Source organism: Chrysochloris asiatica, unplaced genomic scaffold (genome assembly GCF_000296735.1).
Source record: "Chrysochloris asiatica unplaced genomic scaffold, ChrAsi1.0 scaffold00028, whole genome shotgun sequence".
In the NCBI taxonomy this organism is placed as follows: Eukaryota; Metazoa; Chordata; class Mammalia; order Afrosoricida; family Chrysochloridae; genus Chrysochloris; species Chrysochloris asiatica.
The window spans coordinates 1,403,042-1,414,549 of record NW_006408546.1 but is presented as its reverse complement, the minus strand read 5'-3'; the positions used below and the strand labels follow the sequence as shown (position 1 = coordinate 1,414,549).

At 42.4% G+C, this 11,508-nt stretch overlaps 1 protein-coding gene across 2 annotated transcripts; it reads right to left on the bottom strand.

Moving 5' to 3' along the window:
* Positions 1–2,447: 2,447 nt before the first annotated feature.
* On the bottom strand, positions 2,448–10,620 carry DPH3 (diphthamide biosynthesis 3). Of its 2 annotated transcripts, XM_006840002.1 has the most exons (3): positions 10,513–10,620; positions 9,996–10,070; positions 2,448–2,513 (listed from the first exon to the last, which is right to left on the bottom strand). In XM_006840002.1, the coding sequence occupies exons 1-3, from the start codon at positions 10,618–10,620 to the stop codon at positions 2,448–2,450; spliced, it is 249 nt and encodes an 82-aa protein (XP_006840065.1). The 2 variants fall into 2 exon arrangements, with proteins under 2 accessions (XP_006840065.1, XP_006840066.1); XM_006840003.1 differs by lacking the exon at positions 9,996–10,070.
* Between the last annotated feature and the right edge of the window lie 888 nt (positions 10,621–11,508).

Genomic DNA, 11,508 nt, shown 5'->3' with positions numbered 1-11,508 from the left:
AGTAGAGTCTGACTCATAGCAACCCTGTATAGGGTTTCTGAGGAGCGGCTGGTGAGTTTGAACCACTAACCTTGTAGTCCAGTGTTTTTCCTACAGCGTCATGCCAGGACTCCCTAGTGCATGGCAAACATTCCAAACGTTTGCTGAATGAGCCCACAGAGCAACCCTATGAAAGAGGCACTATCATGGTCTATATTTCATAAGCCAGGGCACAGAGATAAACAGATTAAATAACTTGTCCAAGTTATAATGAAGGAACACATAGTTATATATTCTCAGACTAGAGCCGGACTCACACCACTGAAATGACTGACTGGTCATCAGCCTTCCATAGTCATTTCCTAGCAACCAAATGAATTACTCATCTAAGAATGCCTCGTATCTCTCTGCCTTCCCACCACTTGAATCAAAGCTATTTCCCCACCCCACAAAATCCAGGTGACCAAACTATAACGATAGAGGCCAGTTCTTTATAATTGAAAAGTTTTTCAAACCAGAAACCTAATTAAAAATGCCCCAAAGCAAATAAAGACTTCTACCCAATACAAAATTATTATACCCAACTTTTTAACTCAAAATGCTGATTATGTAGGTACAGAAAAATTACATGAAAACAAATGAATTTAAATTGTCTTTATTTAGCGTGCCAACTTTATCCTGGTAATAAATTGAAGCAGTTATCAAAAAAAATATTAGGCGCTTTCCTAAAGAAATGTTTCTGGGTGTATACATCAATGTATATGCAGAACCAGCTGACTATAATTTCCAACTCCAAAATGTGGCATCATCAAAGTTTTTGAAGTATGCAGTGTTTCATTGTAAATTAGTTTGTTTACAAAGGTTTCAATTGCCATTTCAGTTCCTGCAAGTTACCAAGTCCAACAACATAGAACTGACAGCTTAAAAATCACCTGATCCAGACTTCTAATTATCCAGCCGCAGGACCCACTAGCCTTCTAAGGATCGCAAAGCCAGTAAAAGAACCTGGGTTGCAAATCAGTTGTAAGGTGCTCCACAAACATGCTGGGTTAAATAAGGCAAAACTATTGCACAGGATTGTAATTCATATTTGAAAAGATACTGTTTCCTTTTCTTCTTAACAAGGGGATGAATCCTGATGTGTTGTTTTTTGGAGCTGTTAGTGACTCGGTTGCTTTGGAGACAAAAATCAATCCCTTTGTTGCAGCTTATCACTGAACACTGATTCCTAGAGCTGTTTATGCTTTTTTCCTGGGATGTTGGGACCTGGGCAACTTTTCTTCCTGTTCTGTGCTCAGAAATCCAACATCAGCAGAAGGCACTATTATGCTATTGATACCTACAAAAACCATCAATATTTGAGTTCACTTCTCTTCATTCGAGTCAGTCATCACTTCTGGTTCTAACAGCATCTGCACAGCAGTTGTGGATTACTTCTGGATGTCAGAGTCCCATCAAGAATGTGCCAACCGATGCTTGCAGTGATAATTCCATGCATTTTGGCAGACAACTTCCAATGATTTAATGTCTCAGCAAAAATGTTCCAACTGATGCTTCTGGTAATGTTCCAAGCATTCTGGCAGACAACTTCCAATGATTTACTGTCTCAGTCTAATGTGGTCAAACACAGTCATACTGCTGACAAGGTGAAAAAAAAAAAAAAAAAAATGGCCATATACTTGTTTTGACTGAAACCTCCAGTAGGTATGTGCGCATTTATCCATTAGTTACAGAATATTCACCTCTGGTAAGCCGTTTTTCTTGCTAGTTGCTAGACAAGAATGCCTCTTCAAAAAGAAAAAAAAACACACACAATTTATAAAGGCAATTTTCAAATTTCCATATGTGATTTTAATTCTTGCCACTCCTAGCACTGTAGCAAAGGGAAGTTTAGTGGCCATCTTTACATATTTATTTTTCTCCAGGGTAACATTTATCTTTTAGAGCTTATGTCTGTTTGGCTTTAAGTTATAAATTCATTAGATGTTCCCTCCATGGACATATTTATTCAGAAAAGTTCTCCTGTTTTCAAGCTCATCTTAATGTGAGTTATACAGATGCTCCACCTTTTAGGAGCTGATATTGAACTAAGTGATGTCAAATTTCAATGGGAGGGTTAATTTTAATCTTAACTACCAAGCCAAAAGTACAATCCCATTTTTGTTAATAACAAATAATAACTCTTGAGGTAGATGATGCTGTTATTAAATATTGAAGCGATTTGGTTCAAGATACAAAAATGATGAAACTGAGGGAAGCAAGAAAGTTGCAATTCAGTCATAAACATGAAAATCTGGCATGTTATGTCATAGGCGGCTTCTTTAATTGAAGAGGAAGGTGGCTGTTGATGGGGAGAATCCTCAGTCTGATGGAACAGCAAGCCACAAAACGCCCCCACGAAGAGGCCTGTGATTTTTCCATCCTGGCTTATTCCCAACTGTTCAAGCTTTGGACTTCTCAGGCCTTCCTCAGCATTTAACTAACTCTTTGTTGGTGGAAGAGGCTGGGACTGTTTCTCCACACATAAACTGATCCTAAAACAGAATGAGAAATGACATTAACCATGTCGTAAATGCATTACTATTGAACTCCAAGTTCGTTACAGACTCAATATAGTCCTGTAATTAGCTTCTCCATGCTATGTCACTGCATCCTTGGTTCAGTCAATGTCAGAATTACAATCCTTACAATGTATATCAGCTTTTAGTCCTGAATTCACATTTACTATATAGTATATAGTATCTTATCTTATAAACAAACCTTCCCATCTTTACAAGCACCCACTTCTCAGAAATCACCTTTAAAAGGAATGTCACATCTTTTAAGCCTCTGTATTAAATGTTATTTAAACTAAAGCTTCTTTACCTCAGTACTTGGTCATTCAAACACCTGTCCTCTCCAAAGTTAACACTTAATAGAAAAGGTCTGCATGCATTTACCAACAACACAGAAAATCTGCCATGTTAGCTAATTTGTATTTAAAGTTGAATTTCTGATCACCTACAAAGATGAGGCTTTCTGCTCCCATAAAGATTTACAGCCTCGGAAACCCTGTACAGGGTCGCTATGAGTCGGAACCAACTCCACGGTAAACGACCACCACCACCACCCCAGTTCATGTTAGCTACCACAGAGCCTCCACCTCCCAGGCTGTCCCTTGTCTCTTGCAATCTGATGCCCATAAGGATCACCCCTTTGCTGTTCCTATCTGTCTTTCACAGCACCGGAGACTTTGCCCGGTGTCTTCTAGAAGTCACGGTCTATTGTCAGCAAAACGTTCACACTGTTCCTTAGTTTAACACACTGGTTTTCCACCAAGGGTGACTTTCCTCCCTGGAATAGCTGGCAATGTCTGTGGACAATTTTGGTTGTCATAACTGGGTGAAGAGAATCAATACTGCATTTAGTGGGGAGAGACCAGGGATTCTGTGAAGTATCCTACAGCAGTCTGAGCGGGGATTCAGAAAGTTCATGGAACACATGGAATTCAAAGATAATGGATTTTTTCTCATGAACTTTCTGAAGCCCCCTCATATAAAACAGCCATGTGCAACACCGAATTATCCAACCCCAAATGTCAATAGTACTGAGGTTGAGATGCAGCCAGATTCCTGGCTTCCCTATGTCTCCCTCAAGAGGCGACTCTGTTTTCTCTGGGCCCCTAGTACAACAGGACCCAAGTAGGGAGGAATGGTTGCAACTTATGGCCACCATTCTCCCGCTCTCCTTTTCAAACCCCTCCAACTTTGCTGTTACCTACTACCCTGGATGAACCAACTCCACACTACTACCACCACCACCATCCTGGATAAAGTTCCCTCATTTCATACTCCACTGCATCAGTCCTACCACGTTTCACTGCCCCTCACTCTCCTGATGTTCTCTTCTCTCTCGTGACCTAGGTCAAATTCCATGGTCAATCATAAAATCGCTCTTTCTCCTGTGCCACAGCTGGTGGGTTTGAACCCCTGCTCTGGTTAGCAGCCCAGCACTTAATTACTGCTGCCTGGCAAACTCACCACACAATATAACTAAATACACTACTGTTAAGTCGATAATGACTCATAGCAATCCTAGAGAACCGAGAATTGCCCCATAGGGTTTCTAAGGCTGTGATTTTTATGGAGGGCTTCTGGTGTGACGTTGTAGGATAAGCGCAGGACTACAAGGTCGGTGGTTCAAACTCACCAGTTGCTCCTTGGAAACCCTATACTGGATTGCTATTTAACAACAATATTTATGGAAGCAGATTGCCACATCTTTCTTCTACAGAGCACGTAGGTTTTAATCATCACACTACCAGGGCTCCAGGTAAAACCACAGCCCTGGTTAAATCCATCTTCCTGTATCTACACCTGTGCTGCCAAATACCTATTACTTTAAACTTTCTCTTGACCCACTTTATCATCACCGGTGATAGCTCTTGTCTCTGTTCACCTTTGCAGAAAAACTCCCTGAAAGAAATGTCTTCTTCCTCTCCCAGGCTCTCCAGCTGGTTTTCTCCCACCAGGTGTCTGCTCCCACTACTCCATCAAGCACGATCACAAATGACCTCCTTGTTGCTAAGTCCAATGGTTAATTCTCAGTTCTCATACTATCAAAAGCTTTTAAGGTTGAGTTCTTCCTCCCTTTCTCACTGACTTTCTAGCTATGACACTATTGATTTTCCTCTTTTTCAGTCAGCTTTGTTGGCTCCCTCTTGACCTCTTACTGTTTAATTACCGCAAGGTTTAGTCCTTTGTTCTGTTCATCTCTAGCTACATTCACAAGGAGCCCTGATAGTGGATTATGATATGGACTGCTAACTATAAGGACAGCAGTTCGAACCTACTAGTCACTCTGCAAGAGAGTGCCAGGCTTTCTGCCTGGGTAAAGTTTTACAGCTTCAGAAACCCTATACAGGGTTGCTAGGAATCAGAACTGACTTGACTGCACACAACCACCATCACCACCGTTGACATTCACAGCTCCGGGAATCCAGTCTCATGGTTCTAAATACCATCCATTTAATGACAACTCCCAAATTTACATCTCTCCAGGTATCTCTTGAACTGTATATATATATTCAATTGCCTACTTGACAACTCCACTCAGATAACAGACCTCTCAAACTTACAATAGTCAACATACTTCTAATCATGGTTGCCCCCTTCCCATCTGATACCTGCAGTTACCTCACCCTTCCCTGCTCCCATCTTTCCAATACTAAGGCCACTATGGTGATACCCTCAATTCCTCTCATACCCTTATCGCCAATCAGTAATAAAACTTTTAGGCTTCAAACTGTATCCAGAATCCAACCACTTCTCCCTACCTCCATTGTTGCAGCCTGGCCCAAGTCAACTTGATTGCTGCCTTGATCAGTATGAGTCTGTGAACAGGCTTTTCTGTTCCCTCACAATATGCTCTCTCTCAAATAAGTAGCCAGAATCATTTATTTAAAAAAACTCAAGTAAGATTATGTTGTTGTTGAGTGCCACCAAGTCAGTTCTGAAGCATAGCAACCCTGTACAAGGTTTCTGAAGAGCAGCTGGAGGGGTGAACTGCTGACCTTGTGGTTAGCAGTCCAAGACTTATCCTACAGCACCACACCAGGACTCCCAAGTAAGATTATAGTACAGCTCTCTTCAAAACTCTTTCAGTGGTTCCCAATATCACTCGCAGCAATGCCCAGAGTCCTTACATTGCCCACAAATATCTTTGTGATCTGCATTACTCCGTTAACTTCATCTTAGACTATTCTCACACTAATTTACTCTGCTCTGGTTACACTGGTTTCCTTGAGAAAAAAACAAAACAGACACATTCCTGTCTTAAGGTCTCTTCAGTCAATGCTCCCTTTGCTGGACTTCTCTGACCAATCCCGCTTCCTCCTTATATGCATAGCTCATTTCCACACCTCCTTCAATATTTGCTCAGATGTATTATTAAGATCTAACATAACCATTCTATTTAAAATTGCGTCTTCATCCATGCCTCCTCCCAGTCCAGCACGCCAATTCTCCCTTACCTTTTTCTTAGCTCTAAAGCACATTTTATTTTCTCTATTTGTTCTTCAGTGCCATCAAGTCAGTTCGGCCTCAGAGTGACCCTGTACAGGGTTTTCAAGGAGCTTGAACTGCTAACCTTGCAGTCCAGCACATTAACCCACAGCGCAACAACAGGGCTCCTATATACACAACATATAATTTACATGTTTATCTGTCTCTTCCTCACACTCCCTAGATTCTAAGTCCTGTAAGAGTAGGGATTTTTGTCTGTTTGGTTCACTGAAAACAAATTCATTGAACACTGTCTGGTGTACAGCAGAGACTTGAGAAAGTTAACTGAAAGAATAAAAGGTTTCGTTTCTAAATTATGGGTTTAGATTAGGCTACTTCTTCCATGAGACTCTAGACTTTCCCCAATATACTCAATAAATATATCCTTAAGCACCTTAAAGTTTCAGTATATAGCTTTGTAAGCACCAAACTTTGTTGTTGTTGTTAGGTGCCACTGAGTCAGTACCGACTCATAGTGAAACACTGCCTGGTCCTGGGCCAACCTCACAACTGTTGCCACACTTGAGCCCACTGATGCTGCCACTTTGCCAATTCATCTCACTGGGAGTCTTCCTTTTTCTCTGACCCTCCACTTTACCAAATATGATATCCTTCTCCAGTGACTGGTCCCTCCTGACAATATGTCCAAAGTATGAGAGACAAAGTTTGGTTATCCTGGCCTCCAAGGAGCACTCTGGCTGCACTTCTTCCAACACAGATCTATTGGTTCTTTTGGCAGCCCATGGCACTTTCAATATTCTCCTCCAACACCATAACTCAAGTGCATCAGTTCTTCTATAGTCTTCCTTACTCACTGTCCAGCTTTCACATGCATATGTTGTTGTTATATATATGCTGTGGAGTTGGTGTCAACTCATAGTGACCCTGTACAAGGTTTCCGAGGTTGTAAATCTTTACGGACGCAGAAAGCCTTGTCTTTCTACCGTGGTATTTTTGACCTGCTAACTGTGAGATCAGCAGCCCAATTCGTAACCACTATGCTACCAGAGGTACCAGAATGCATATGGTTATTGAAAACGCCATGGCTTGGGTTAGGCGCACCTTAGTCCTCAAGCTGACATCTTTGCTCTTTGCTCTTCAAGACTTTAAAAGGGTCTTGTGCAGCAGATTTGCCCAATACGTCGTTTGATCTCTTGACTGCTGCTTCCATGAGTGTTGATGGCTGATCCAAGAATAAAGTCCTTGAAAATTTCAATCTTTTCTCTGTTGGAAAGAATGTTGGTTACTGGTCCAGTGGTGAAGATGTATGTTTTCTTTACACTGAGATGCAATCCATACCAAAGGCTGTGCTCTTTGATCTTCATCAGTAAATATTTTAAGTCCTCTTCACTTTCAGCAAGCAAGGTTATATCATCTGCATATCACAGGCTGTTTATGAGTCTTACTCCAATCTTGATGCCATGTTTTTCTTCATATAACCCAGCTTCTCAGATTATTTGCTCAGTGTACAGGTTGAATAAGTATGGTGAAAAACTACAACCTTGTCGCACACCTTTCTTAATTTTAAACCATTCAGTGTTCCCATGCTTTGTTTGATCAACTGCATCTTAATCCATGTAGATTCCTCATGAGCACAATTAAGTGTTCCAGAATACTCATACTTTGCAATGTTGCCCATAGCTTGCCATTATCCACACAATCGAAAGCCTTTGCATAGTCAATAAAGCACAGGTAAGCATCTTTCTGGTGTTCTCTGCTTTCTGTCAAGATTTATTGGACACTAGCAATGATATCCCTGGTTCCACGTCTTCTGAATCCAGCTTGAACCTCTGGAAGTTCTCTGTCAATGTACGCTTGCAGCCGTTTCTGTATTACCTTTAGTAAAGCTTTACCTGAATGGGATAACAAAGATATTTTCCAATGATTTCCGCATTCCGTTGGGTTACCTCTCTTTGGAACGGGCACAAATATGTATCTCTTCCAATCAGTTGGTCAGATAGTTGTCTTCCAAATTTCTTGGCATAGATAAGTAAGCATACTTTGCTGCTGTAAGCACTGTGGAGTTGGTTCTGACTCATAGTGACCGTGCACAGTTTTTAGCAGACCAAAATTAGTGCAGGTGACAGTGATAACAGTTATTTTGTTTTCCAAGGTCAACAGACATTAATTCAGACTAAAACGATATTGTAAAATCATTTCAGTAACTATGAACTATATCTTAAAAAAAAAAAAAACACCCAAAAAACTGAGAGTTCTATGAGACCTGGTGTGGCGTTATAGTGTTAGCACTGGACTGCTAACCAGCAGGTCAGCAGTTCAAACCCACCAGTTGCTCTTCAGAAACCCTACACAGGGTTGCTATGAGTCAGAACTGACTCAATGACACTTAAAAATAACAACATGTATAGATCGGAGTCTCCCTGGGTAATGACAACAGTTAAGCGCTTGAAAGGTTGCAGTTAAGTTCCACCCAAGGGTGCCTTGTAGACAGGCCTGACAATTTGTTTCTGAAGATCAGAACTCAACATCCTTATGGAGCACAAGTCTCCTCTGCACACCCTTCTCTTAGCAGTCAGGCACTTACCAATCATTGTGCCACCACGACGCCTCTGTTGTTAAGAGAACCATATAGGGTTTCCGAGGCACTCAACCTTTGTGGGAAAAGAAAGCCTCATCTTTCTCCTGCGGAGCGGCTGGTGGCCTCAAATCAATGATCCTGTGGTTTGCAGTCCAGTGCTTACCTACAGAGCTACTGCGCTCCCATGGCTCCTTGGGTGGTGGTTGCATGCCGTCAAGTTGGTGCCAACTCAAAGCAAGCCTGAATAGGGTTTCCAAGGCTGTCAATCTTTACAGAAGCAAAAGTCTCATCTTTCGCCCTCAAGTAATAGATTTGAACTACTGGCCTTGAGGTTAGCAGCCCAACACGTAATCTACGCCACCAGGGCTCCATTAGAGGAATGATCAAACCAAACTCAATGCCATTTAGTGGATTGTGACTCGTAAGAACTCTGTAAGAACAAAGAACTCTCTCATAGCTTTCTACTGTACCACCAGGAATCTTTAGAGGAATGATAAAGACCGTTTAATACTCTATAATTATATTTCTTCTTTTAATAATTGGAAGGGTCCTGGTGGAACAGTGATTAAGCACTCTTATGCCAACAAAAAGGCACCAGCTGCCCTGTGTAGGTGGCATTCTGCTTCCATAAAGATTTGCAGTCTTGGAAACCCTATAATGCTCTATTCTGTCCTATAGGATCTCTATAAATTGGATTTGACTTGAAGGCAGTGATTTTTCTTTATTTTAATCATTTTTCTTTTATTTAATAAGTAATAAATTTTCACTAAACAAAATTGAAAATGCATTTTCTTTAGTACATTACCCCTTCCAAAGCTAAAATGAGTTTAATTTCATAGAGTTTATTCCAACTCATAGTGACCCTGTATAGAGTTTCCAAGGAGTGGCTAGCAGGTTTGAATATCCGACCTTGTGGTTTACAGTCCAGTGCTTATCCTACAGGACCACATCAGGACTCTAATTTACTATAAAGCTGATCATTAATGTTTTTAAAATATTTTGTTTAAATAGCATAACATTTTGAATAACGCTGTTATAAAACATTCTCCAGCACTTACATATCACAGAAAGGCTGTTTAAGTAGTTGTCATGCCTTACATGAGGTCTCCTGATACGTTGCTATAGGATCAGTACTGGACTGCTAACCATATGGTCAGCAGTTAAAACTCACCAGCTGCTCCTAGGAAACCCTTAAACAGGGACGCTATGAATTGGAACAGACTCTGCACTTAACAACAAACAGCATGCCTTGCTAGTAGTCTTGGTGTGGCGCTGTAGGATAAGCCCTGAACAGCTAACCACAAGGTAGGCAGTTCAAGCCCATCAGTCACTCCTCGGAAATCTTATATTGGGTGGCTATGAATTGAATCGACTCAACGGCATTTAACAATATGCCTTACACACACCCCTTCCCCTGTTTGTTATAGGATCCTTACTTTGTCATAAATCACTTTTATAATGAGAGAGCAGCTTGGACACGTTGCCACATCTTCCCCATTCTCCAAATCCTCCTATAACAAAATGAAACACCATGGCGTCAGTATAATCTTCCCATCTTCACCTCACATTCCTCCCACCCTATTTGTGCAAACTCCTTTGAGGCTTGTTTCTAACCCAAGGTGGATGAGGGACAAAAGGCACTGCTGCAAGAAAGGCCAATATCATTTCCCATGAAACGTCCCTTTAAGAGAATCACCCAAATCTCTAGAGAGGAAAACCGCGTCCCCCTCCTCCAAAACAAGAATTCCAGGAAGGAACCTCCACCACCCTTACCCCGGATTGCCTGATGATCAAAACGATATAGCTTCACACATCGAGTGCTTTGAGCCCTCAGAAATAGGATAAAGTGGGCATGGGCGACCCAGAGTCTAAACAGCGACGTGACGACGGAAGAGACACAACAGAGTGAAGTCGCGCCTGCTCCGTCGACTCGCTGGGCGCAACTCTTGTTACCTTAGTGATACAGAAGTTATCACCACACGGACAGGGGTAGAAATATGATTCCGATTCCTCATCATATTGGAAATCCTCGATCTCCACCTCGTCGTGAAACACCGCCATTACCACTGGGGTCAGCAACAAGGCTACCGTCCCGCTGTCTCACACATCCTCCACCAGTTTAGATGTCTGACTCCCTCCAGGCAAGGAGTTTTCAACTCGAACCAGTGTAGATGTTTCAGCTTCCGGCGCATAGAAAATGACGTACATCCGGGCTTAGAGGCCAAATGGGTGACCAGTAGCGGTCACCGTGGAGACACCTAAACTAGGAGGAAGAGGAGACACAGGAAAGACGGAACAGCCTGATCTGTTGTGTCGCACAAGGCTCCCCCTATTGGACGGAAGCGACCAATAGACTGTTAGGATAACGTTCGCTGTTTTACGTCACATCAGAGTCGCCGGTGGAATTCGGTGTGTGTTCGCTACAGGATCGTGGAGGGCTGCATGCAGCCGGTGCTAGATAGCATCGCTTTGACCCTCGGCGCTCTTGGGAAAAGGGGCACTGCCTGGCTTGAGACGGCGGCGGAAATAGTTCTGCCTCCCTCGCCGGTGACCAACTAAAAACTCTCTCTGGGGATTTCCATTCACTGAGTGACCCTGGTTTCAGGGCATCGCCCAGCTGCACTCGACTTTTCAGGTACATCCGCGCCTCTCCTCCCTCACCCTGTTGTTGTGTGTGCCATTCAGTGGATTCCGACTCACGGTGAGCCCATAGAGCACAAAAGAACTGCCCTATAGAGTTTCCAAGGCTGTAATTCTTCGCGGAAGTGACAGCCACATCTTTTTATGTGGACAATCTGGAGAATTTAAACCTCCGACCTTTCTTTCGGCTAGAAGCCCGGTGCTTAACGACTGTGCTACCAGGGCGCCCTCTCGCTCTCATCCTGTTGTTAAGTGCCGTGGAGTCGATTCCGACTCATAGCGAGCCTGTATAGGATTTCCGAGGAGCAT

Coding starts and splice junctions, on each gene's coding strand:
- DPH3 (XM_006840002.1), bottom strand. CDS start 10,620: ATGGCGGTGTTTCACGACGAGGTGGAGATCGAGGATTTCCAATATGAT. Junction 10,071..10,512: donor ATAACTTCTGTATCACTAAG/GTAACAAGAGTT, acceptor ATTTTGTTATAG/GAGGATTTGGAGAATGGGGA. Junction 2,514..9,995: donor TAAAAGTGATTTATGACAAA/GTAAGGATCCTA, acceptor ATTCTGTTTTAG/GATCAGTTTATGTGTGGAGA.